The sequence below is a fragment of the Pezoporus flaviventris genome, unplaced genomic scaffold (assembly GCF_033815535.1).
Source record: "Pezoporus flaviventris isolate CSIRO_AGI_PZ_B2104156 unplaced genomic scaffold, CSIRO_AGI_Pfla_v1 ptg000013l, whole genome shotgun sequence".
Lineage (NCBI taxonomy): Eukaryota > Metazoa > Chordata > Aves > Psittaciformes > Psittacidae > Pezoporus > Pezoporus flaviventris.
The window spans coordinates 34,495,747-34,520,752 of NW_026892561.1; the positions used below are offsets into that span (position 1 = coordinate 34,495,747).

Genomic DNA, 25,006 nt, shown 5'->3' on the forward strand with positions numbered 1-25,006 from the left:
CTCATTTTCAGTGCCCTACCCTGAAGAAAGAGAGCTGCTTTTGTTTTGCGCAATCATGTGCAGTTAGTGGGGCTAAACACAGCTCTGGGGGAGATGTGTGTGAAAACAGCCAGAGTTCAAAGTTACATTGGGAGGAAACTAAGAAATGTTGCATAAGCAGGTCCGTAACTCAAATGAACCTGTACCTTCCTTAGTTCTCCTCAGCAAATGCAGGACACCGATACATCCCACTTCATCACAATGAACTGGACAAGCCTCCCATGTGGCAGTCCCTGGGATGTGAGCACTTGGCTCCCTTCACTGAGCCCACCCTGCTGCACAACGATTAGAAGAACACTCTCACAGACAACCGCATCAACATAAGAATAATTTCTTCATCATTTATGTGGGCCTGAGAGATGGCTGTTTAAGGCTTCAAGTAATAGCTCACTGCACAAGTTTTGCTGGGAGTCCACCAGTACTCTCCCAAAATCTCCAATCCAAAAAAAAAAAAAAAAATCACAGGACCATAGATAACCATAGCTCAGGATGTTTTTCTTCAGATGATGCTAAGGGCATTTTAAGCTAAGATCAAGTGGAAGCACTGCATCAGCTGAGCAACACAGATCTCCTTATGGGGAATATATAAGATGTGCAATGTGCATGTCAACAAAAAGAAAAAAAAAATTAAATTGGTGGCCTAATAACTCGCTGCTTCCTTAGATGTGGGCTTAAACTATGGGCTGAAATAATTTCCTCTCAGTCACTGCCCACTGCAGCCAACTTTGTAGCATGTCCCCAGCACACATCCAAGAAAGCCCCATCCCAAGAGTTAACACAGGCACTATCACCACACAGACTGTGTCAAAGTTTTTGTACTTCACTTTTGAGCTAACATAGAACTGTAAGAAGGTTCAGCTCTGAAGAGAGTCCAACAGAAATGCTACCACAAATCACACAGAAAAAGGAGAAAGGCAGTAAGTCAGTGCAGGATCTGGCTTTATTTATTTAAAGGCACAGTTCCAAGCCTAGAGATTTTTAACCCAAATTTAACAAGGGAAACTTCTTTTTAATAAAAATCAAAAAAGGAGCAGATGCTGTTAATGTGCAGCCAACATGGCAGCTTAGCTCATGTGTATGCGTATCATACAAATGCCAGGAGAAAGATGAGGAGGACACCAGGCAGCCCAGCTCCTGCCAGTAGAGGGTTGATGGAGCCAGCACCTCTTCCTAGTAGGGATTTTCCAGTTTCTAATAAAAGCTCTTTTACCCCATCCTTCAGTAGGGGTATAACTGGAGTTCCTTGTCTTCTCCTGCTATTTTCACAAAAATCTGGAGAACTTGCTATTTGTGAAAACTTCTCTCTAAGCTGGTTTGACCTCTGTCCAAGACATTCAGAGTGCTGGGGCACAGCAGAGGCACCGTTCTGACATCCCGAGAATTGGACTAAAACCAGAACGGAACTTGTGTGTGCCCAGAGAAAAATCGGGGGGGGGTGGGGGGGGGAAGAACACCTATATTCATCTAATTTAAATCACAAGTCACCCTGAAAACCACATCATACATGAATATATATACAAATATTTATATATATATTAAAAATAAATTATGAGTTCCAGAACAAGCTGTGGTGGGAAACCTGCCATCATGTTAGCATTACCAGCTGAAGACACAACATATCTTTTTCCTTGGTGTACCTACCTAGCACTTTAAACTAAGCTTGCAGGTTCCTAACAGCCCACTTCTGCAGAACCAGGGAATTTTTCAGCACTTCACACACCCACATGCTCATGTGATTTTCATTAATGCAATTTATAAACCACACTAACATACTGAACAGTCATATTCTGGAGTACCAAGAAGCACCTGGCAGAGGTGCAGCAGCAGCCCCTTTGTCCAACCCCTCAGCTTTCACCCCCATTAATTACTTAGGACATGCCTAAACCAGGAGCCTTGATCTAGCACTTTCAAGTCAGCACAGGTTTTACAAGAGTTTAATTGTTTCCCTGTGGTATTAAAATTAGGGAGGTAGAAGAATGCTTACTCATATTTTGTGAAAGTGTAACAGGAAAGTAACTCCTTCAAACTCCAGCAATCCCCAAGACTGATACACAGCCCCCAACCCATTATCTCAGGCAAACTTTAATATACAAAAGTCACATGCAGATTTCCAACGGCCGCTGGGACCCAGCCCCCTGCAGAAGCTGCTCTCATTACCCACTTCCTGCGAGAGCACAGCTCTTGGAAGATGAGCTTTGCATCTCAGGTCTTGCTCTGGGTGCAACCACCCCAGGAAAGAGGAGTCCTCTAGAGCAGCCCGGGCCACAGAAGGTGATTGTGTCACTGCTTAGGGGAAAGCACATCAGAAACTCAACTGGGGACCAACTGGGCAATTAATAAAAATCCTCAGTCGCTTTTTCTTGCAGGGTAGATAAAAGTCTAGAACAAGGCTTTCATAGTACTACAGAAGCAGCTTGAGGCAACTTGCAGGGTTTGGGTTCAGAAGTTGCATTTACAAGAAAAAGCTTCAACTTTCATACAGGCACACAAGTCATTTGGTCACCCCGGCATACAAGATCTATGCTGACACGCATCTGTTTTGCTACTGTCACTGCAAGCCAGACACGGAGTGACACCGAAGGAGTGGCGTGACCCTGGGGGTCTCAGACCCAGCACAAGGGCTAGTATGGGCTGCCTGCCCGCTCCTGCAGCAACTTAACAAACCAACTTTTCTCTCAGGCTGTCCGAACGACTAACCATTCTGCTTGGGATGTGACGGCCTAACAGTGTGGGTCCCTCCTAGGCAAGGCGCTGGCCGTACCCCTGGGAGCCCTGTTCTGGTATCGCCCCGCGGGCTGTGCAAGGCACCGAGCAGACCCTGCCACCCCACAAGCCAGCATTCAAAAGAAATCCCATTGTGGCATTAATTAATTTTCCCAGAGCAGCCGCTGTGGCGAGCGAGGAGCAGAGGGGCGCGGGGCACGGGGCACAGGGGCCGTTACCAACCGCCGGCGTAGCGGACGGGTAGCAACGGCCCTCACGGCCGCCCGCCCGCCCACCCAGCCCCACTCTCCGGCCTGCTTCGCAGGGCCACTCGCAGCCCCCGGGAAGCGGCTAGAGAAGAAGGCCAGGCCCGCCGCACCATGTGCCCGAAGACGGGCCCAGCAGCAGCGGCGGCGGCACAAAAGCGCCCGTTAGGCCCAGGGCAGGAGGCGGGCAGTGTTCCGGAGCGGGCCGCAGCAGAGGAAGCGAGGTGGTACTGACCTTGGTGTCGCCGTTGCAGAGGGCCATGGGGTCTGCCGGGGACACTTCCAACCGGCGGGGAGCGGCGGGCGGGCGGCCCCGAAGTGGGGAGGGGGAAGAAAGAGCCGCGAGAAGCCGTCGCCGCGATGAGCTAATGCCGCCGGGCTGCGCCTCCGCCGCGGGGAGGAGGAGCCGCCCGCGCCGGCCCCGCTCCGGCGGAAGGGGCGGAGCGCGGGGCCGAGCTTGGTCGGGGGCGTTGGGTTCTGAAGCTGCGGGTACATGGGGCTGGGCGGGGAAGCGGGGAGGTAACGGCTGCGGCGTAGCCCGGGCTGACCCCCGAGCTTCAGACTCGGATCCAGAGTCCCGCACGGTACGGGGGGTAGTGTTAACGGTTCAGGTGGCTGAGAGAGACAGCTGCATCTGCACAGCTTCCCTGAAATGCTTCCGAAGTACTTCTGACCCTTAACGCTCAACTCCCACCACCCCACCTGCGAGAAGGACGGGGGAGTGGTGCGAGGGCAGGGAGTCCAGATAGTTACGCTTGGAATTATATCTCCCGCACCACCCCATTCTGAGCGATTTTGTCGCAAGGTTGGCATCAATGTACAATTTTTGTTCTAAAGGGGTGGGGTTTTGTAGGGGATGTCACTGTTATGCGTTATTTATAACTACACCATGACCAGACCACTCGAAGTATATATCTTGCTTTTCGTCTGTTTTTAACGCCTGAAGCATCCTTCCGTTTCACAGGTGTTTTAAACTCCTCAGAGACTGCCACGCGGTTGAAGCTCTCCTGTTCCTGCGCTCTTCCTCCGCTACCGCTCACCAGTGAGCCCCACAACGGTCTCCTACGGCGCTAGGACCGGTACCTCCACTCCCACCCGCTCAGTACAGTCGCGGCTCCGCCTCACCAGCAGGGCGGGACGGTACCTGACGTATGTCTGCGGCGCACCAATGAGCCGCAGCCAAGCCTGCCGCCAGTGCCCGCGTGCCCGGAAGGGGTGGGTTGGCAGTTGTCCGGCCGGTGTGCGGCGTTTGCTAGGCGGGGGCTTCAGCTCCAGTTTCGGCCCCTGCAGACGCAGCGCGGTCCCGGGGCCGCCGTCGCTGCTAAAAGTATGTCGCCCGCTATCGCGGCCAAAGAGGGCGGCCGGCAGCGTCGGGCCGGGAGCCACCATCACCACCACTGCCTGGACGTGGGGAGCGAGGCGCCGCCCGCCCTGGCGCTCTGCGGGGATGGTTTGCTGGGCGGTGAGGCAGAGGTGCTGCTGCCGCCGGAGCGGAGGCTACGGGGATACCGGGCGGAGCTGGGCAGCATCCTGCTGCTGCTGGTGCTGTACGTGCTTCAGGGCATCCCGCTGGGACTGGCAGGTAGCGTCCCTCTCATCCTGCAGAGCAAGAGTGCCAGCTACACGGACCAGGCCTTCTTCAGTTTCGTGTTCTGGCCCTTCAGCCTCAAGCTGCTCTGGGCCCCCTTGGTGGACGCCGTCTATTTACGAGGCTTTGGCCGCCGCAAGTCCTGGCTGGTGCCCACGCAGTATGTGCTGGGGCTCTTCATGATCTACATGTCTACCCAGGTGGATGTGCTGCTGGGCGACGGGGAGGGCCGGGGCCCCGATGTGGTGGCCCTTACTGTGTCTTTCTTCCTCTTCGAGTTCCTGGCGGCGACTCAAGACATTGCGGTGGACGGCTGGGCCCTCACCATGTTGTCCAGGGAAAACGTGGGCTACGCCTCCACCTGCAACTCAGTAGGCCAGACGGCTGGCTACTTTCTGGGCAACGTTCTCTTCCTGGCCCTCGAGTCGTCCTCCTTCTGCAACAAGTACCTGCGGTTCCAGCCCCAGCCTCGAGGGATTGTTACTCTCTCAGGTATTGCTTGGATACCACCGGCCTGTGCGTGCTGATGCTGGGATGGGGATGCTTCTTCCCTGAGCCTGGACCCAGGAGCTCAGGGAATCTCTGTTCGAAGCGAGCAGTGTGAACCGAGCAGGTTTGGTTTGTCTTCTGTCTATGAGAAAGCACAGCCTGCCTGGAGGCTGGCAGAGTCTAGCCCTACATGCACTTCCAGGCCTCTTTGGGCTTAAGAGTGGGGGAAACTTGCCTTGTCATTGCCATAGCTGACCTAAGCACTTTGGAGGGAATTCCCCCCCCCCCCCCATTTAATGACTGTGGAATAGATTATTGTTTAAAAAAAAAACCAAAAAACAAAAAACAGACAAACCAAAGGCTTTGCTTCTTTTTAAGAAGGCCTTTTAAGAACATCTCTAGGAGGAAAGAGAAAAAATAAAAAATAACTCTTACCAGATAGTATTCACAGAAGTATAAATGACAAGTGTTCAGGGGTGACCATATAGCCAGTTTCTGAAGGAAGGCCCTATCTTGATGTATTAAAGGGGACTTTGGTTTCTCGTTAATAGACTAAATGAGGTCTGGTAATCCAACCATAACTAGCTATTAGTTTAGGGATGTCTTCTCCTTGGTGGTTTAGGGGTTGCTTGGGGGTTGTTTTGTTTTTCTTGTTGTTGGTTATTTTGGGTTCTTTTTTTAAGAAAGATATGTGGTGGTTGATGTTAGGCATATTACCTGGAAGGTGTTTAAAATGCATGTTTTGGTTTTAAGGTTGAGTTTAGCCAGCTCAGCCTATGGGAGGACAGGAAACACTGGCACCACTTCTGTTTGCAGTCTTACAGTGACCATGCAGTGAAGAGTAAATTCTCACAATTTTAGTTTCTTTTCCATCTCTTACATTGATTCCTCTACCTGTATCATCTAAGAGAAAAGGTATGCCAAAACTGAGTTAAATTGTTGTTTAAAGGCTAGTTTTGCTTTCTATCCTGTACCTATCTTAATAAATCGGAATATCAGATTCCAAAACTGCTGTACTTATTTTTGTCTATGCAGCTATTGCAGTTGCTAACTAGCCTTCCTCTTCCATTCCTTTTGATAACCCTATGTCTAGTCTATGTGTCAACCAGCATGGAGTAGTTCTCAAAGTAACACTGCTCGTTTATTGCTTCCCTTGGTTTTCCTTTACTGTGTAGTTTGTCAGTGCTGGTGTACCTCTTCCTTTTTGCTGCAGCAGCAGACTGTCGTCTTTCAACTGCTGATACAACTTGCAAATCGCTGTTGTATTTAGGAACTTGATTTGTCCACACCGTTGTCCTTCTGTTGTTGTTTTCTTGTTTTGGGTTGGGTTGTCGTTTTTTTCTTCTCAGTACTGTTTGTATAAATTAATTTGATGCTACTGTAAGAGTGCTTTCTTTGAAAAAAATAACAATAATCCCAAAACCTAAAAACAGTGTGACCTGTTTAACTTGTCCTGGAGTACTAACCTGGGTGGAGTTACCAAATGAAGGAACTCTGACACTACAGTTGCAGGATATATTTTTGGGGGATAGTAAAATGAACTGCAAGAAATTCCTGTTGTTTTGTTCATGTGACTGTATTCCACAATTTGCTGTGCCCACATTTCTCCTGAAGCAGCTGTAGAGCAGCAGTACTGTCAACACTCTCACTGACATGAGAAGAGTAGCTTTCTGGCCCTAGTAGGGCTTGTGATGAACCAGTTCAGGCAGTTAAAGCAGCAGAAAACGTTACAGTTTCAAAAGGTGAATAGTCTTCTGCTGGTTCAAATTTCTGACCGCTTTCGTCATAGGCTGAGTACCCATGCTGGGGAAAGAGCACATCAACAGTTCAGGACTCCAGTCAGCCTCAAGTTGTTGATAAGCAACAGCATTAGTTGTTCTTGTTAACTTTGGGAAAGAATATGGAAAAAAAGTAAAACCATTCAGCAAAACAAATGCTGTGTTATGTCATTTCAGGCTACAGTTCTAGGGAAGAAAACGAGAAACACATTTATTTGGGCATGCATATGAGTTTAGGTCTTGGCTGTTCAAATTAGTTTTTTTAAAGGCTTACTGGCTGGGTCTTTTGATTCCTGCCCAGTTTGCCATGCAGTCATGTGAATGCCTGCTCCAGCAGGAAGAAGTGCAAGAAGAAGGTGCCACTTCAAGGCAGCCCAAATGTATGTGGGCCGGTGACTGTGCAGTGCCCCTTTTCCTGGGAGGAGATACATTGCCATAGATTACTTAAAGCTGTTGCAACGAAACACCTGTAGCCCATGCACACCTTGTTGATGGCTATTTTCCAGCCAGGTCTGGCCCTGGTCTAGTTCAAAAGTTTGGTTTTCCCCAGTGCAATGGTTTATTTTGTTAGTAGCAATGTAGGGGCAGGGACAAATTAGGGATGGCAGTAGACAACAGTGGTGGCACCATAAAGTTTGTGCTAGAAATACTTCGTGTAAATTATATTTTTAAAGTTTTTGCCTCTTAGTGGACTTCACGGTGTTTGAAATGAAGTGTACCTTATGTTTGTGTAAACTGCTTGCAACCACAAAAGGCTTTGTTTTGTTTTATATATGGCTTTTTGTGAGTATTGTTTTGTTGCTAATCCAGCCATTGCATCACTGCATTACTGTAGCTGACAGGGCTGCCCTGGTCAAGAGTATTCATGCAATGATGCTCAAAGCTATTTCTGTTCCTGTCCTCACATTGTAGACTGCTCGCTGTAGTGATTATGCTTGGCTCTATTATTAGAGTACCTCTCCTGTATGTCTTCTGAAGACAGTAGCTGTGATTAGCATGATTGTGAAAACTCATCTTTTATATAAAAGTATGTGTTCAGGATACCTTTTTTCTACAGAGGAGAAAGCACTCTGGCAGCATTGGTTATGAGATATTCTTTACTTTAGAAAAGGGCAAAGTAGCAGGTATGGAAGCAGCAGAGAATGGTTTGAAATGACTTTTTCTCTTTTATAATGAGAATGGTAGGATATACCTAAAGTAGTCTTCCCATGTTTTCTTAAAGCTTCTTGTGTTTTTTCTCTTTCTGTGTGTAAGGAGCATCTAGTAATTGACTCTGTGCTCTCTTTGCCCCTTCACCAGCCCTCACTGCTTACTTTCAAGTCACAGGCTTCTGGAGTTGCTCGTGACTACTTGTGTCTTACCCCTCTGCATGTTACTGAGTTCTTTCCTGCCTCTTCCACAGAGACAGAGGATAGGATTATCTTGAATTAATCCACTCACTAACTCAAAAAGTAATTGCCATAAAAAATTGCTGTGTTTTTACTATTGTCTTCAAAAGCATCATTTATCAAATATTGTATCTGCTTAAAATAGAGCACATAAAGATTAACAAGTATAATATCCACTTAAACCAGGCATATTTGAGTGACTCTTTACAACATGTGTAAGAACTTTCATCAGGCTGTCTTTACACTTACGAGTGTAAATCTTTGTTTCCTTTAGATGGTAGATCTTAGATAGGGAGTATAGAATTGAGGCACAGACTAGTTACATGACTACACAGTAAATCAGCTGGAGAGGTGTGAATGCCTCCTTCCTCTAAAGTTTTTTTCCCTGTCTTGCAACTATGAAATATTTTGTTCTTCCTCTATCAGCTTTTAGTAGCTGTACACATAATCCTTCAAAATTTTTATTCTTACTTCTGTTTCTTCTCCAACGTGCTCGTCGTGGTAATAACACACAGATCAGCAGGGAAATGAAGTGCTCTGCTGCTGCTCTTCTGTCTCGGATCTCAAACAAATATATCATCACAGAATGAGAGGCAGGGAAGAGCTATCAGTTACTGTGCATAGCTATGTGTTTGTGGCTTGCTTTTAATGCTTGTTTTTAGGAGGTTCAATGAGTAATACGTATTACTATTAGGTTTATATTTTTGTGAAATAACTGCATTTTAGATGCTCGGTGAATTGTTAATGAAGTGTTAACGATGGCTGTTAGAAAGATTTTTATTATTTTTATTTTACCATTTTTTCCCCCCTCCAGATTTCCTGTTTTTCTGGGGAGCTGTCTTTTTAATTACCACGACACTGGTGGCCCTTTTGAAAAAGGAAAACAAGGAACTAATACCAACAAAAGAAGAAACAAAAGGCATTACGGATACGTACAGGCTGCTATTCTCAATAATCAAGATGCCAGCAGTTCTAACCTTCTGTCTCTTGATTCTCACAGCAAAAGTAAGTAAATACATATATGAATTGTCAGATGCTGATGATATCTGAAAGATTACTGAGTCCCTGTGATGTAACTTTTTAGTTTTACTAGGGTTTGTCATCAGAGTTCTGAATTTTCACATGGAGTTTGGGGTAGAATTGCTTATATCATCATGCCAAGCAGGGTTGTACAAGAGAAAACATTTGTTTGAGCTTTTGTAAGTGTTTACACAAGCATTAAAGAGAAGTTTGACTGCAATCTAGTATTAAAGTAATTTACTTTTTAACATTTTTAAACAGTTAATCTGTTTGTGTAGTCTGCAGTTAAAAAGACAGAAAATGTTTCGTTTAACCTATATACCATTTCCAGAATCTGCATCTCTGCACAAACTAGGTTTCCACTGCTGCTTCTTGGCTGTTGTAGATGCCAACAGAAATTAAGGCATGGGACATGAATGTCATTGCTACATTTAATGCTCTTGGTATAGTTTTGGCACAGATAATAAGAGTGTGCAAGTGTAGAATGTGTGTTGGAGCTTATTTGGAAAATGCATCAGAGATGGAAGTGACTTGTAATCTATCATGTTTCTCAGTTTACTTAATACTGAGTAAACTGAATTTCTAGCTAAACTATCGCTGCTTTCCTCAGTTTATTTTGTCTAACTTGTGCTGCAGGTTGGATTTTCAGCAGCAGATGCTGTAACAGGACTCAAATTGGTGGAAGAGGGAGTCCCGAAAGAGCACTTAGCTCTGCTAGCAGTTCCAATGGTTCCATTACAGATAATATTGCCTCTGATTATCAGCAAATACACAGCAGGCCCCCAGCCACTGAACACATTTTACAAAGCTATGCCTTTCAGGTAAAAACCAACCAAACAAAAAGTCTCATTTGATAGAAATGTAGTAATTTGTGTACTCAGAACTATTACAAGATGTCTTGTGTAACTCTGACTTCCAGGTACAAGGAAGTATGTTGGATTTCTCATAGTAAGTTGAACTGTCTTGTGCGTTGAAGATAATTCACTTAGTATCACATACAGGAAAGCAGAACATGACGTATTTTTAAGATGCACACACAACAGCGTTGCATCAGTACTCTCCTGTTCTTACTCAGTGTCAATAGTTCTTTATTCATGAATTTCTCTAGATCTGTGACTGTATCTATGAAATTACATGTGCTTCCTAACTTAAGAGTGGCAGAACACACTGACAAGTCACTTGGCGCATCTCCAAGGGGTATGCTTTACTGAGGTGACTGAGAGAAAAAGACACTTCATTTTGGTGGTGTTTTTTATATAGGAGTTTGCTTATGGAATTCTAAACCAGATGAATCCAGCAACCTAATGCAGTTACTCATTAAGTCATGTAGCATGTTTGTAATAGGTAGCTGCTACTTCTAACATGTTCTTATGCAACTATATATGTTTTCATACACACAAAAAAAGAAAAGTACATCCTGCTTGGGCTGAATTTGGTTGGGTATCTTGTGCTTTGTTTTTTACAAAAATCTCTACGTGAAGGGGCAGGGGAGAAGGCTTGTATAGGGTATCCGGCAGTGAATTATGTTTATGTGGAAGACAGAATTAAATATTTGACAAGCACTGAAACTGTAAACATTTTATACCTAAGCAATTCTAACTAAGACAGGAATAGTTGTAACCAGATATAAACTATTTTAATGTACTTTGTATGTATAAATGTTTGATGGTTGCTTTGTATCAAGGAAACATGAATGAAACACATGGGAAGAATTACTTGAATTACAAATTATCTTTCTTATTCCTCCAGATTACTGCTTGGTCTGGAATTTGCTTTTTTGGTATGGTGGACTCCTAAAGTAAAGCATGAAGGAGGATTTCCTATCTACTACTATGTTGTAGTATTGCTGAGTTATGCTTTACATCAGGTAACATACGTTGCACGTGGGAAGGGGAGAGTAACAGGAGGGTGTTTCATATCAGTCAAGTAGAGGACTATAAATGCTGTTACTTGCTTTTGTCTTTAATTACACAAGAATTCTCTGACCTGTGTGCTGTATGGCTGTATTTATTTTTGATACTCTTGTAATAATATTTCTCCCTCTTCTATGTGCTCCATTGGACATTTTCTGTGGAGTTACTTTTAGCTGACAATATCTGCTTTTGTTTCCCAGATGTTTGGTTTTTTTTCCCCCCCCAAACCCAGAAGCCGAAAAGCATGGTGGAGCTGGAGAAATCACAGCATTCTGACTGAGTTTCAGAAGCATGATGATTGTGCTTGTTATGCAGATCCATAAAGTTATGTGATCCTGGTCCTAAAAAAGATACCTTACTGATTTTTGAAGGAATATCATGATGGATCTGATCCAAAGGCCTGGAAAGCAAGCACCTGATACGAACTGGGCTTTGGATCACAACTAAAATGTATGCAATTAATTGGGAGTTGATTTTAAATGCCAAAGTGTTACTTTTCTGTTATTTTAGCTGGTCATTTTATACTTCAGATTGATAACCTGAGTCATTCCACTGCAGGTGAGGCTTGGTCTGTTTCAGCCTGACTTGAGAGAAGTGGCAAGGCTACTTCCTGGTATTGGTAGAGGGGCAGACTGCAGAAGTAGTTTCTCTCTTATGCAATTTTAAGTTGTTGGGATTATTTTTCAATCAGTGTTCCTAACTACAAGTTATCTCCTAGGCTTTTTAGTTGTCACTGTCTGCACCTTATTTCTTATTGGTTTTCTTATTTCTTCTATAGATTACTCTGTATAGCATGTATGTTGCAATAATGGCTTTCAATGCCAAAGTCAGCGATCCACTGATTGGAGGAACCTACATGACACTCCTAAATACTGTATCAAATCTTGGGGGGAACTGGCCTTCCACTGTTGCGCTCTGGCTTGTGGACCCGCTCACGGTGAAGGAGTGTGCAGGGGCCCAGGAACAGACCTGTGGAACTACAGTTGCTGCAGAAGTAAGTTTTGGAGGTGGAGGAGGTCCCTGTTTAATTATTTCTCCATTAGATTGTTTCCCAGTATTTTTTCACCTTTGAATACCTTTGTAGCCAATAGCTTAAAAATTCCTCCTGATTGAGCTAATTTTCCTGTTAGATAAAATTAAGTCTGGTTTTGTCTGTGTGCTCTTAATAACTAACATCATACCAAAGATTTGCAGTTGCAGCGTAGTTATCTTTCTGGGCTGGAATGAAAAGCTGGTGGTAGAAGCACTAGATTGGTGCCACATTCTCTATGGTATAAGGAGGCTGTAGTTACATTTTTGAGAGTAAACCTTTGTAAGTTCAGAGTTGTATAATTAGGCACTCTGTTCTTGGCAGGCTGTTTGTCCCACAAGTCCCTTAAGTTTTGGGGTAGGTTAAGTTTTTTTTACCTTCTGTCTTTCTGGATGCTTCCTATCTGGATGCCTTGATACCTTCTTCTTCTGTGATGTTCCTTTGCTTTCTTTGATCGTCACTCCACGTGAAATTGAGCTGTGTGACTTGGCAGCTTTCCCAGTTTTGGGAGCCCAGTGGAAGAGAACAAAGGACTTGCTGTGCTGCTGTACACAGATCAAGAAACAGGACGCAAAACTGCCTGGAAAGCAAGGTTTCAAATTCACCGCTTCATGCGCAAATGAGAGCACTTTAACATGACTATCTGGAAGGGTGGAAATGTTTTGGGGGTTTTGTTGGTGTAGTGGTTTGGGATTTTTTATCTGTACTCATGGCTGAGATTTATTCTGCTCCAGAATGCCAGTACTCTTAGATGTGGAGGTTCTCTAAATACACAAACTGTTCTGGAGGTCAAAAGTGACTTGTTGGAACTGGAGTTGCAGTTTTTACTAGTTGCAGAAGGGAAGCTGTTTCCACAGTGTGTGCATTTTCAGCCTGCCTCTCATTAGCTTACCACCTATTAGGTTCCCTCGACCTGTGCTGAATTTAAGTCCATCATCCTTCACCTCACTCCTGATCTTTTTTCACAGCCTCTCAATTGGTAATGTTCCACCACTGCCACCACTCCCCTTTTATTGCTAATCTGATCTTGATGTGTCCAAGAGCAATCAAAGTGCTGGCAGACTCTCAGCTTGGAGAATTGATTTATCTTGGGGTTATGGTAGTACTGGAAGCTGAACAATAGCGGAAACAATTGTGTGCTACATATTTACCCTGTAAGTGCTGGAGTATTTGACTTCCAGATTTGCATTATAAACCATCCTGGGCATGTTTTCTTCCAGACATACGCAGCATTTTGTACCACTATTGTGGTGAGATGCAAGGATATAGTTTCTAAAGAAGCCATTTGGATGGCTATGGAAGAAAAAAAAAACCAAACAACAAACCTTTCTTTTTGTGTGATTAAGAACAGTGTTCCCACCTCCAGGTCAACATGAGGCAGCTGGGCAGCTTCTGTTTTCTAGAGTGCACCCCTTGGGCCAATATGCTCCATTCCCCAAATGTTTTTTAACAGTTTCTTATTTTCATAGTGATAAGATCAAAAGCCTCTCTCATAACTCCATACAAATGAAAGAAGAGTAAATAAACGCAAGTAAAAAGCAGTGGATATCTGATGCCTGTTTTCTGAAAGTCTGTGTTTCTGTATGACCCAGAGAATACTTACTGCATCAACTTCTGCTTCTCTGTTTTAGCTCTGCACAAAAGCTGGTGGTTCCTGTGTTACTACCTTGGATGGTTACTATGTGGAATCCATCATCTGTGTCATTCTGGGATTTGGCTGGTGGTTTCTATTGGGCCCAAAATTCAAAAAGCTGCAGGATGAAGGACAGTCTGCATGGAAGTGCAAGAGGAGCAATTGATGCAGTTTAAATATTGGATGGACTAGCAAGGTCTTTTTAGTTTTATTACAAAGACATATCCCATAATCAATAAACAGGAATATAGGTATTTTTTAATGCCCCATCACTGACAAAAGGGGTGGCTGAGGCGGTGGTATGGTTGTATGTGATACCGCTTGCCCTCCTAATATGAAAATATAAGTTCAGAAAGTAACTGTTAAAAAAATGACACTTGCATCCTACATCCATATCCCTGAGCTCTAGCTTCAGTCGTAGCTGCTGGTCTAACACCTGAATTTCCATAGAGTACCTATGGAAAAGCTAATTGTGCCATGTCTGTCTGAACAGCAGCGTTGTCAATTAAGTTATGACTTCATTTTCAAACAGCAATGATCTGACACAGGGCGTTGACCCGGGGAAGGACATCAAGGGCAGTTTGACGTGTAGATTAAGCGTGTTGTACTACAGAATTCCTTGCGGGAAGATAAAAGTGAAATGTCTGTGGGCTTTGTTTCTTCCCCCTTTCTGAACTGTAACCACACCTCAAAAAAGGATGAAATCTTTCAGAGATTCTTTTAAATGTATTTTCTGGCTTTTATAAGCTTTAAAGATTTATAAGAAAATATTTTTATAAACAAATTACATTTGTTTAATTTATTTCTGCTGTTTCAAAGCATTTTGATTTACATTCAGGTACTTTCTTGGAAAAAAAAAATGCTGTAAGATAGGACTTGAATAACGCACAATACTCTAAGCCTTGAGTTCATAGAGGTATAGACTGGATAGCGTAGCAGGTAGCACACAAAAAAGCCCTTGGAAGGCAGCTGTTATTATGAGGGAATGAATCCATGGAGTTGGTTCCTCTATGTGACTAAAATTCAAATATTCAGTTTCAAAATCAGTGGGAAAAAATGGGACCCTTCCCAGATAGTGGAAAGGAAAGGTGATCAGTGCCTTTGAAAGTGATTTGGTGACGACAAACCTGAAACACTCCCAGGGGTTGGTGTATGACTTGGTGTCACATAAATCAGATGAGATAAACCCTGTGGTAGAGCTGCTACAGAAATTTATTACTGATGCTGTGTGGTGGAAACATTCCCGTTGCATTTATCAAAAGTTACTTCCTTCCCGAGTGCCTTAGCGATATACAGCAAGCACACTGGATGCCTGGAGAGAGGGCACTTGGACACTGTTCCATGCATATAGCACATCATTATTAAAGAAGAAAACTATTAAAAATCCCTTTGAAAGGTACCTGATTTTTTTTTTTTTTCTATTCTGTGTTTCTTGCCTTGTCAATATTTGTAGTGTTGTATCTTAAGCTCAGTGCTCCAAGCTCCAGAAGGGCTTATGGATCTTTTGTTACTGTATGTTTTTTGGGAAAAGTAAATCGATAGTGACTTTTCACTGGCTGGAGGGGATGTGTGTACAAAGTGTCTGCATGACACAAGGACCAAGAACGTGTCTAGAAGCAGAGAGTGACCAAGTGCTTCCCTGGGCACTGAGCCTTGTTCCTCTGCCTCCTCTCCCTCTTCTCAGAGCACCGAGCCCTGAGCTGTACATCAGTCAAGATAAATAAAATCACATTGGTTTTACTCCCCAGATGGAAAGTTATAGAATGATTTGGGTTGGGAAGGACATTAGAGATCATCTAATTCCAGCCCCCCTGCCACAGGCACAGACCCCTTCCACTGGAGCAGGTTGCTCCAAGCCCTGTCCAACCTGGCCTTCAATGCTGCCAGGGATGGGGCAGCCACAGCTGCTCTGGCCAACCTGTGCCAGTGCCTCATCACCCTCATAGTGAAGATTTTTTTTTTCCTAGTACCTAATCTGAATCTCCCCTCTGTCAGGTTAAAGCCATTCCCCCTTGTCCTGTCCCTGCATGCCCCTGTAAAAATTCCCTCTCCAGCTTTCTGGAGAGTACCTTTAGGTACTGGAAGTTTGTTAAAAGGCCTCCCTGGAGTCTTCTCCAGCCTGAATGAGCCCAGCTCTCTCTGCCTGTCTCTGTAGAAGAGGTCTTCTAATTTCACCTCCGCATAAACACAAAAAAAATACAAGATTATGTTGGAGATTCATAGTCAGTGGTGCACACAGGTTTCAGCAGATCATCTCTGCTGGATTAACTGTAAAAGGCACTTCAGTTCTGTGTCTCTACTGAAACAATGGGCCACTTTAACTGCATCTTGTTCATAATTAAAGATATATTTTTTCATTAACTTTTCTGAACTAGAGGAAAAACCTCTCAAGTGGAGAATATGAGAAATTATATTCTTAAATGCTTTAGAGTTTTTTGTTTTGTAACGCAAATTGGAAGTGATCCTACTGTACCAGCCCATTAGCAGGTTGGTGAAAAGAACTAGTAAACTTTAGGTCTCGCTGTTTGTTCTCCTAACATTAGTATAAAGTGATTTAATTTTTTTAAGATTATAATTACTGTAGATTTAAACATCTCTAGCAGTAAAAAAATAACTTTTAAAACAGACAAGTGGCAACCCAACCTCTTCCTTGAGAGTGTTATTAAAATGGGAGTTCAAGAAGGTGGATGGTTCTAGGTGCTGCTCTAGATCACTTGGTAACTGCAGGGCTTTGTGCTCCTGCCTGGCCTGAGTGAGTCATGGGAGTCAGATGTGTGTTATCTCCAGCAAAAGGGAAATGGCAGAAATTGGATTTTTGTAGGTGAAGGGTTTGTCCCAGTTCCTGTGCAGGATCATTGTGAAGTGAGACAGGTCCCAGGGGAGAGGGTGGACCAAGGGGTGGGTGTAGCAGGACATGGGGAGGGGAGGTAGTGGACAGCTCTCCCCTTCCAGTGCTGGGTCATTACAGCGGCTTACCATGCAGGAAAGTCATTGTCACCTGCGCTCACAGCTGGGACTTGTTCTTGTTTCCCAAGACTTCCTTAAGCAGCAAATACCAGCACTGCAGAATTCAATTCTTTAATTCCCATGCCCAGAAGGCTCATGCGTGCGGCAAAGTGTAACATCCAACAAGTTCTGTAAAATGGGATCAGGCTGCTGTTGCACCCTGCCTCCTGTGGCCCGTGAGCAAACAGCTGAGGACAGAGCATGCCAGTCTGGTGGCTTGGGAACTTCAGCACTGCCGGTGCACCATCAAAACAACTGGCTGCTCTTGTTTTAAAATACCAACGCTACATTTCATCTGTGTTACAGGTGCTGAAGAATCTGCCAGTGCCCACTGTCCACTTCTTTGTTTTCTGTAAGCTGTTTTGTTTCATTGCCCTTTAGTTTCAACCTTAGATAAATTTTTGTGACTAAAGTATGGGTTTTGCTGCCTCGGGTTATGAATTCCCAGCTAAGTATCTTCTCCTGGAACCCTGATTTGTGACTGTTACTGTCTCATGTATGGTCTGTTCGTGTAGAAACCTAGAACTGGGTTTAAATGGTAGACTTGTGTAAACAAAATCCAGGTTACTATAATTAAATTATAATATTATTATTATTAGATTTAGATCAGATATTAGGAAAAAAATTCATTACTGTGAGCATGGCAAGGCACTGGCAGAAGTTGCCCAGAGCAGCTGTGGCTGCCCCATCCCTGGAAGTGTTCAAGGCCAGGGCAGATGGGGCTCTAAGCAACTTGCTCTAGTGTTAGGTGCACCTGCCCATGGCAGGGTGGTTGGAACTAGATGATCCTTAAGGCCCAACCCAAAACATTCCCTGCTTCTGTGATTCTTACAATGCATGTATTTCTTTGAAGCCCACAGAGATGCATTGCAGAGGTGGGCATTTAATGCAGCTGAGGGAACAGGTAGCTAGAGCCATTTGGAAAGGAGTGACAAGTAGTTGTTGTGAATTACTGTAGAGAAAAGAATAAACAACAGAGATGAGTGTGGAAGTGTTCCACAGGTGGGTTTTCTCTTCAGATGGTGCCCCGAGGTGCAGCAGGGGACCTGTCCGGTAGCGGTACCGCACCTCAGGGCTCAGGGGAGGTGTAGTGCAGTTTGGAGGGTTATGGCCGTCACAGCCGCGTTAAAATGCTACCTAGGCCGAGACTGGAGCCGCCTTAACGGGTTTGTGTTTGGAGGCCCAATGCATACAGCCCGCCGCTGGGCCCGGCCCCGCGGCAGCTCCTGTCCCCGCCCCGGCAGCCCGGCCAGCGGGCGGCGCTGCGGGGAGGCGCCGTGCGGCCATGGCGGAACGGAGGAGCGGCGCGGCGGAGGCCCTAGCCCGCCTGTCCGAGTGGGCAGACGCGCACCTCGGCCTGCTGAGGGTGACGGGACCGGCAGGGCGCGGGTGAGGGGCGGGGGCAGGAGCCAGGGCCGCGCCGCTGAGCCCTGCTGTCCTCTGCCTGCAGAGCCTGAGCACTGGGATGGCGGTGGCCGGGGTGCTGGTGCTGGCCCGGAGCGTGCGTATGGTGAGTGTGTGCGGGGCGGCCGCGGCTCCGCGGGGCGCTGCCGGGTGCCGGCGGACGGCGGGGAGCCCAGCGCGGCCCGGGGACTTCAGAGGGCCCGCGCCGGAGGGACGGTGGAGGTGCGGTGTTACTCGTGTCTCTGCCCGAGCAGCAGCAGCGCGGCTGGGGCGGGACGCCTTCCTCGCCCCCGGTCTGTTTTCGGGCTTACAGGCTTGGACCCCAGATGGGAAGGTTGCCTGAATAAATAACATTCAGGAGAAAGATCTTTGAGTTTAGTCGTGGTGGGTCAGGTTTTTTTACTTCCAGAGGGCTGGTGTGTTCCAGCCGGGGTACATCAGCAGGTCGGTATTTTTCACAGCTGTACAGATGTGTGTCAAGTGCTCTGCAGAAGACTAGTGGCACTTCTAGATTTTAGGGTCTTAAATCCTGGGCGCTGTTCTATTCCCAGCTCCCGTCCTTCCTCCTCTGCCCACTAAACCTGTGGCTGCTTCATTCCTGTGCTGCCAAGCAAGGCTTTGCTGCTGCTAAGCACTTTCCCTGTGTGATCACATAACTTACCCCTTTGGATCCTCCTAGTAGCAAATTTAGTCTTACTGTGATCTCTTCAAAGGTGTGCATCTGCTTCTCCGTCTCCTCTTTCAGTCCCTTACCAAAGGCTGTGTTGGTTCTACCTGCGCCGCCTTGGTTTTCAGTGTGTCTGTTCTCTGCTAGCATCTTTAAGCACATCTTGGCTTTCCTTCACTTTTATCCTAGCACTGTTCAACCCACTTTCAAAACACCCTTTTCATAGTGAATCAAGAGAACTTCAATTCATATTGCTCAAAAATGTCGTTTTCTGTGCTTTCTATAAACCTTGCTCTCATGCCCACCCCCGATGTTGCAAGGCCTGTACAACATGGAACATTACAAGTGTCTGGAATGGCTGGCACATAATGGCTTCTGCAGCTGATTACTATTAAATATATGTATATGCACACACACATATATATTTGTCTCTTCTGTCTAATAATCGCAGTTTGCCAAACAATTTTAGGAAGAAGTTGGATTTAGTATGATTTACTGCTTTATGATTTTGGTTTGTTTGTTTAGGTTTTTTTCCCTTAAAACTTTGTCTTCTTCTTCCCATCAATAGACAACAAAGTTTTCAAGGGCTTTGGATATACCTGTGGAGTTTGTAGAAAAGAATGTGAAATTGAGGGGGAAATTACATTGCATAACGGAGAAAGGCCTGGAAGTTGAACACATTCCCATTAGCATTCCTTTTATTACAGCAGTACAGAGAAAATGTGAGTAGAAGAACACAAAGGACAAGGGTGGGAATGGAATGTTGGGGCTGTTACTATGGCTGCACAGAGAACAGGCTGCGGCAGGCTGGTGGGCAAGGTACAGTCCTGCCTGTGCCTTTTGGTCTTTCTGTACTTCACAGGTAGAAAGTGGGGGAATAAAAGACTGCAAGGAGACCTGTAAAAAGAGCTCACCAATATAATATAGGTATTAACCAGCATCATTATTGTGATATTTTTCTAAAAAGCTAGCACACCAGCAGTTCAGCTGCTTGCATAGCTCACCTTATTCCTGGCAAAAAGACTGTTGGGGTGGTGCTTTCTTTTACCCCGAAGATTGGCCACCTGCCTCTACAAACCCACTCTTGGGGACAGTTTTGCTGTGACCTGGTGAAAGCTGTCCCTGAAGCCTGTGAGGCACACACACTTGCTTTGCAAATACTTGGGGGTGCTAATGCTTCTTGCCTGTTATTCCTCTCCCTTGAGATAAAATGAGAATGACTGATAATGAAAGCAGTTCTTTCTGTGTGAAAAATAAAATAGCTTAAAATAAAAGAAGCTAGATTAAACCACTTACACAATCTTGAATAACTTTTTTTTACTAAAGGAAAGATGAGACCAAATTCTTATTTACAAGTAAGTAGTGCTTTGGGGAACCACAATGGGTTATTTTTGCCTTTTAAGTCCATGGGAATAAATCCATTACTAGCAGCTGAGGGTCTGTGCAAAGCCTGAAATTCCTTTGCTGGGTTCAGTAACAAAGTTCTTTCTCTAATCAGGGCAATCAAAAGGTCTTCTACTGGTAAGACTTGCTGGAGTGGAGTTGGCACCAAGTGGCATGGTCTGGTTACAGCAAGAGTTAAAACCCCAGCAGATGATATGGTTCCAACTTCTGGGAAGAGAGGACTTGGCACTAGAGTGCCTAGTTTTAGTAAATAAGGTAAATATAGCAACAAAAAATTTACTTTTATCTGCAGTTTTGAGTTTGACTGCAGTTATACAATCCAGTCATCTCAGTACCTTCAAGGAAGATGATTATTTATAATTTATGTATCTTTATATGAATTTTAAATGTCATATTTGCAGCTCTGATTTCAAGACCGGTGTTTTTGATGACAGAGTATTTCTCTCAATATAGCCTATTTCTGTCAATAGGCTATACTGTGTAGTTCTGATTAGCCTAATGTTTAGTCTGTCAAATGTTCTCTCACAAATGTCTTAGTATTTATAAATTTAGCTGTAAAATGCTATATTTATCATCAGTATTCATTTTTAATTCAGCCAGAATCCTTTTAGCTGTTTCTGCCGGAGTATAGATTTAGCCATAACTAAAGCTTGTATCTCAGAGGAGCTGACACAAAAACATAAATAAAACAACTTTAAAGGTGGAGTATGTTTATTGTGCCTTTTTATAGGGTCGATTTCTCAGCATGTGTTTAAATGAAGAGATCTTGAGACAGGGGCTTGGCAGAACGGCGCATATTAAAGGACTGCATCACGATTCCCGCCTGTACTGGAAACTTCACAAAAGACTCCTTCGAGCAGAGTTAAAGGCCTTGAAGAAAAATAAAGGAATATGGCAAGAAGAAAGTTACTCTGAAAGAATTAGAGATCGTATAAGTAAGAATAAATTTGTAAAAACATTGAAACAATTTGTGAGCTGGTTAAGACGCTCTGTTTAAATAAAAAGGGGCTACCTGTGTTATGTGCTTGATGTATAGTGTAAGTTTATGGTAAAAACCAGTGCCATAATTTTGAGGGTCCCTGTCTTGAACAGAAAACTCACTTAATGCCATTTTATAACCCATGTGGGATTGAAATTTAGTAGTAGTATGCAGTTCTGAAGCTGAACTTTGCTACAGCAATGTCCTAAATTAGTTGCCCAGTTTTTCACCTGCTAAATAACCTGTACATCTCTCTTAATCAACTGGTGAAAGCAATCAACAACCCAGTTTTTAAGAGGTACAGAGTGTTTGTTCACAGTTTATTGCCTTAAATGCTTCTCTGCTACATGTCATTGCTACATAGCCATCACTGGTTAGAAAACTTTTCATATCTTTACAAAGCTTGTGGTATTTACACACAAGCATTTTGTCTGAATTCAGTTCTTACACTACTTTTGTGTATCATTTGTGTTTTAAAAAGTCTTTCATCTTGAATAATGGGTTGCACTGTTCCTGATATTAAAGGTAATTTGTTACAGCTGACCCTAAACATCTGATAAGGTCATAACAACTAAAATGTCTTGGGGAAAAAAAAAATCACTTGGTATATCAAGGAATATAAATTAATATGCCAGTAGTCCAAAGAGAAGGCAACATTCACTTGAAGAGGAAAAATGTATGCTGTTTTTTCTGATGGTTCCATAAATATCTAAAATCAGATGCGAATGTAAGTTTAACATGAAGTTTGAAAAGATGGACCATACTGTGCTAAGAACTTACTAAATTCTTATTTTATATGGAAATGCATCTTAAGTATATGAGAGTGTCTTACTTTTTTGTAAATATTCTCAGAATAAAAACTGAATTCTTATGTTCATTGTTACATGTTTTATATATCAAGCACTTGACCTTTGTTTAACCTCTCACAGTCCCAATATTTATTTAAAGTGAAGTGTTTTACAGATTTTCTTTCTTTCTGTGTGATTCCTTGCAATGAAATACTAGGGAGAGGAGCGTGGTATAAAAAATTTTGATAGCTGAGCGTTGCTTGTCTGACAAGTAGCTGTTATGTCATCATTTTTTCTGCTTAGGGCAAAATTGTGAATCCTGAGATCCTAAAGTGAGAATAGATGTTAGTGCTTCTTTACTGCTTTAGTTCCTGGATCCTCTGAGGGGTGAGATTAGTGTTTGCAAAGCACAGTGAGCAGCTGGCAGTGAAGAACCTGCAGCACAGATCTCTGTGTAAGAAACCAGTGTGGGGGAGAGGGGAAACAGGCTTGAAGCAGGCCTCAACAGGAGCTGGAAATTGGGTATCTGTGCCTGCTAAAAGTGAGGCACCTGGTTTTATGCATTATACAGTGAAGGGCTGGGCCAACCACTGCTGTGGTTTAGACGTAACTCCTTTCTTTGGAGAATGCCACAGGGATTCAGGATCAGCTGTAGCATCCTCTGAAGCAAAACTCAAAGGTGACTTTGAACCCCAAACTACAAATTCAATCTAAGCATTAATCCACTTCCCACAGGGAATTATAGGTGTTTCAGTTCCTGCACCTAGTATGTAGAAAGTGCTTTTCCAAAGTGGGTATAATTGTATTGTTACGTATTTTTTTTCTGTAATAAACATAATTCTATGTGCACTTGCCACTCTCTTTTGTTAATGAGTCATAAAAGGATTGGTCACAAAAATCCACTGTAAAGCTGAGAGCAAAATCTCAGGAAGCTGCATGCTACATTTCTAGCAAGCAGAGGTGAATTGTGAGTGAATGTGAAGCAAGTTTGTTCCCTCACAGTCCTGACTCTTATCCATTTTTACCCTTGATGAATTCAGAATGGATTTGTCTAAATTACAGTGAATTGCTGTATCATTTCTGGTAGGTTGTGGCTTATGAAGGGTTTTTAAAAGGTGGCAATAGGGCTGCTTCATCACTTCTGTCAAGGAAGGCCCCCCCACACACACCTTGGTCTGAACCAAATTTTAAAGTTCCCTCTATTGGTAGTAAAATAATCTAACAGAAATAATTTTAGAAGGAACTGTGGAGAGGGATATCCAAATATTTGGATTCAGCCCTCTAATATCTTTTCATGTTTGTTGCACAAGGCAAGAGGTTTTGGTGATGTGCTCTTACTACAGTTCTTGGTCAGAATACAAATACAGGGAGCTGGTTTTGTATACAGGATCAGCACTGTGGTGGACAACACTAATCTCACAGAGAGTAACCAAGTGGTGTGGGATTTGTGATTGCAGGGACAAATGATTTTGGGAGAGTCAAGTCCTGTAATTGTTTGTTAATGCTGTTTTCCTTATCATCCAGGGCTTATCTGTTTAATAAAAACAAACAACAACACACCCTACCCCCTCAAAATAAGCACAATTGGGTTCAAAGCTGTGCTTTCCATCTATGCAAGGCTTGAGAGGTTGCAGATCTTGTCTCAGTGGGAGGCCTGTCTATTGAAAAAGCAGTAACAGGAGTAGAAACAAACAGCTCTGCAGAGTCGAGGAGCTGACTGGGAGGTGGGGGAGAAGCAACACGTTTCTGTATTATATAAAACCACCCCATGCTCCCCCTGAGGAGCACAGTCCTGTTCCTTTAGCTACAGCAGCAATGCACATCAAAATATTTCCAAGCAGAGGATGCGGTTCTTGTGTGATTAGCAGAAAGGACAAGAATTAAACTGTGTGCTCTTGTGCCTTTTCCCCTGCAACTCTGAATATGCCATGAGCAATACAACATCTTCAAAAGATCATAGGGAGTGAAAGGCCTCCAAATGGCCCACTAGGAAAAATATCTTCAGTGTTGCACAGGCTTTTTATTGCTGGTGCAGCATGCAAGGCAAATGGTTGCCATAAACACCACCAACCCCGGAGCCCACCCAAAAACAGTGGACACAGCGCTGTTCTGTTTTCAGACAAACAACGGAGTTTGGCTGTGGGCATGGAACGAGGCCTCACCGCCACCGCGATACTTAACCTCCTCCAGCACAGAGCTGCATTCCTTCACACCAGGACATCCGTTCACCGTCGGTATGCTGGATGTCAGGGACACTGGGGCTGTACAGGTACCGGCTATCGTTTCTCTGCAGTTACACTCTGTTAGGGCAGGTGAACGTCACCATAGATTTTTAAAAGCAAAAAAGTACTTCAGAAGTCCGCCAACGCGGTATTCCCCTACCCGGGGGGGGGGGGGGGGGGGGGGGAATCCCGCACTGCTCGGAGGAAGGCCCCTAAAGGCTCTTTCCAACTCCTGGAGGCGACGGGTCTCTCCCAGGGCTCGCCTCGTTCCGCGCCGCCCCGCGGCAGGTGCGGCGTTGTGGCCGTTGTTGCGCGATGCCCTGAGGTGACGGGGCCGTCCCGCGCGTCTCCATGACACCCGCCGCCGACGGGACGAAGGTGAGCCTCAGGGTCCGCCTCACCGCGGCTGCTCCCCCCCCAGCTCGGGAGCTCTGTGATTCCGCCAAGGGGAGACTCTACCGGGACATGGCTAGGGGAAGGGCCCCTCGTTCTGCGGCAGCCCGTGAAGCGGGGTAGCGCTGAGGGGCAGCACGGCGCCCCACCGGCTCGGAGCGCACACAATGGAGCAGGTTGAATGGGAGCGGGCGCGGGGCCGCAGCAACAACGGGGCTGGATCGCTGGCCTCAGCCGCTACCGCCGCCCCGCTAGCGGACGGGAGCACGCTCCATTCCGCGTCCGGCGCTGCTCCG

General features: G+C 44.8%; 3 protein-coding genes across 5 annotated transcripts in view; 2 read left to right on the top strand and 1 right to left on the bottom strand.

The window, feature by feature from the left end:
- The window catches only part of GMPS (guanine monophosphate synthase), a 29,382-nt gene extending 25,969 nt beyond the window's left edge, over positions 1-3,413 (bottom strand). The window contains exon 1 of the mRNA XM_061452682.1: positions 3,244-3,413. Within this exon, the coding sequence (XP_061308666.1) occupies positions 3,244-3,270 (27 nt within the window). The 5' untranslated portion in view covers positions 3,271-3,413. The remainder of the gene's footprint in view (positions 1-3,243) is intronic.
- A 670-nt stretch (positions 3,414-4,083) lies between these two features.
- SLC33A1 (solute carrier family 33 member 1) lies at positions 4,084-15,251 on the top strand. 2 transcript variants are annotated; one of them, XM_061452684.1, is made up of 6 exons: positions 4,089-5,088; positions 9,066-9,256; positions 9,908-10,092; positions 11,021-11,138; positions 11,963-12,178; positions 13,846-15,251. In XM_061452684.1, exons 1-6 carry the CDS (start codon positions 4,338-4,340, stop codon positions 14,011-14,013), a joined length of 1,629 nt encoding a protein of 542 aa, XP_061308668.1. In that variant the 5' UTR covers positions 4,089-4,337; the 3' UTR covers positions 14,014-15,251. The 2 variants fall into 2 exon arrangements, with proteins under 2 accessions (XP_061308669.1, XP_061308668.1); XM_061452685.1 differs by lacking the exons at positions 9,066-9,256; positions 11,021-11,138 and having other exon boundaries at positions 4,084-5,088.
- Positions 15,252-18,076: 2,825 nt separating this feature from the next.
- CUNH3orf33 (chromosome unknown C3orf33 homolog) lies at positions 18,077-21,884 on the top strand. Of its 2 annotated transcripts, XM_061452686.1 has the most exons (5): positions 18,077-18,219; positions 18,304-18,363; positions 19,493-19,646; positions 20,423-20,583; positions 21,059-21,884. In XM_061452686.1, exons 1-5 carry the CDS (start codon positions 18,139-18,141, stop codon positions 21,323-21,325), a joined length of 723 nt encoding a protein of 240 aa, XP_061308670.1. In that variant the 5' UTR covers positions 18,077-18,138; the 3' UTR covers positions 21,326-21,884. The 2 variants fall into 2 exon arrangements, with proteins under 2 accessions (XP_061308670.1, XP_061308671.1); XM_061452687.1 differs by lacking the exon at positions 18,304-18,363 and having other exon boundaries at positions 18,083-18,219.
- The last annotated feature ends 3,122 nt before the right edge of the window (positions 21,885-25,006 follow it).

Excerpts from the sequence above, each read along its gene's own strand:
- SLC33A1 (XM_061452684.1), top strand. The coding sequence starts at position 4,338 with ATGTCGCCCGCTATCGCGGCCAAAGAGGGCGGCCGGCAGCGTCGGGCC. Across the intron at positions 10,093-11,020 it reads TACAAAGCTATGCCTTTCAG|ATTACTGCTTGGTCTGGAAT; the intron begins GTAAAAACCAAC and ends TTATTCCTCCAG. Across the intron at positions 12,179-13,845 it reads GAACTACAGTTGCTGCAGAA|CTCTGCACAAAAGCTGGTGG; the intron begins GTAAGTTTTGGA and ends TCTCTGTTTTAG.
- CUNH3orf33 (XM_061452686.1), top strand. The coding sequence starts at position 18,139 with ATGGCGGAACGGAGGAGCGGCGCGGCGGAGGCCCTAGCCCGCCTGTCC. Across the intron at positions 18,364-19,492 it reads TGGCCCGGAGCGTGCGTATG|ACAACAAAGTTTTCAAGGGC; the intron begins GTGAGTGTGTGC and ends TCCCATCAATAG. Across the intron at positions 20,584-21,058 it reads GCCTAGTTTTAGTAAATAAG|GGTCGATTTCTCAGCATGTG; the intron begins GTAAATATAGCA and ends GCCTTTTTATAG.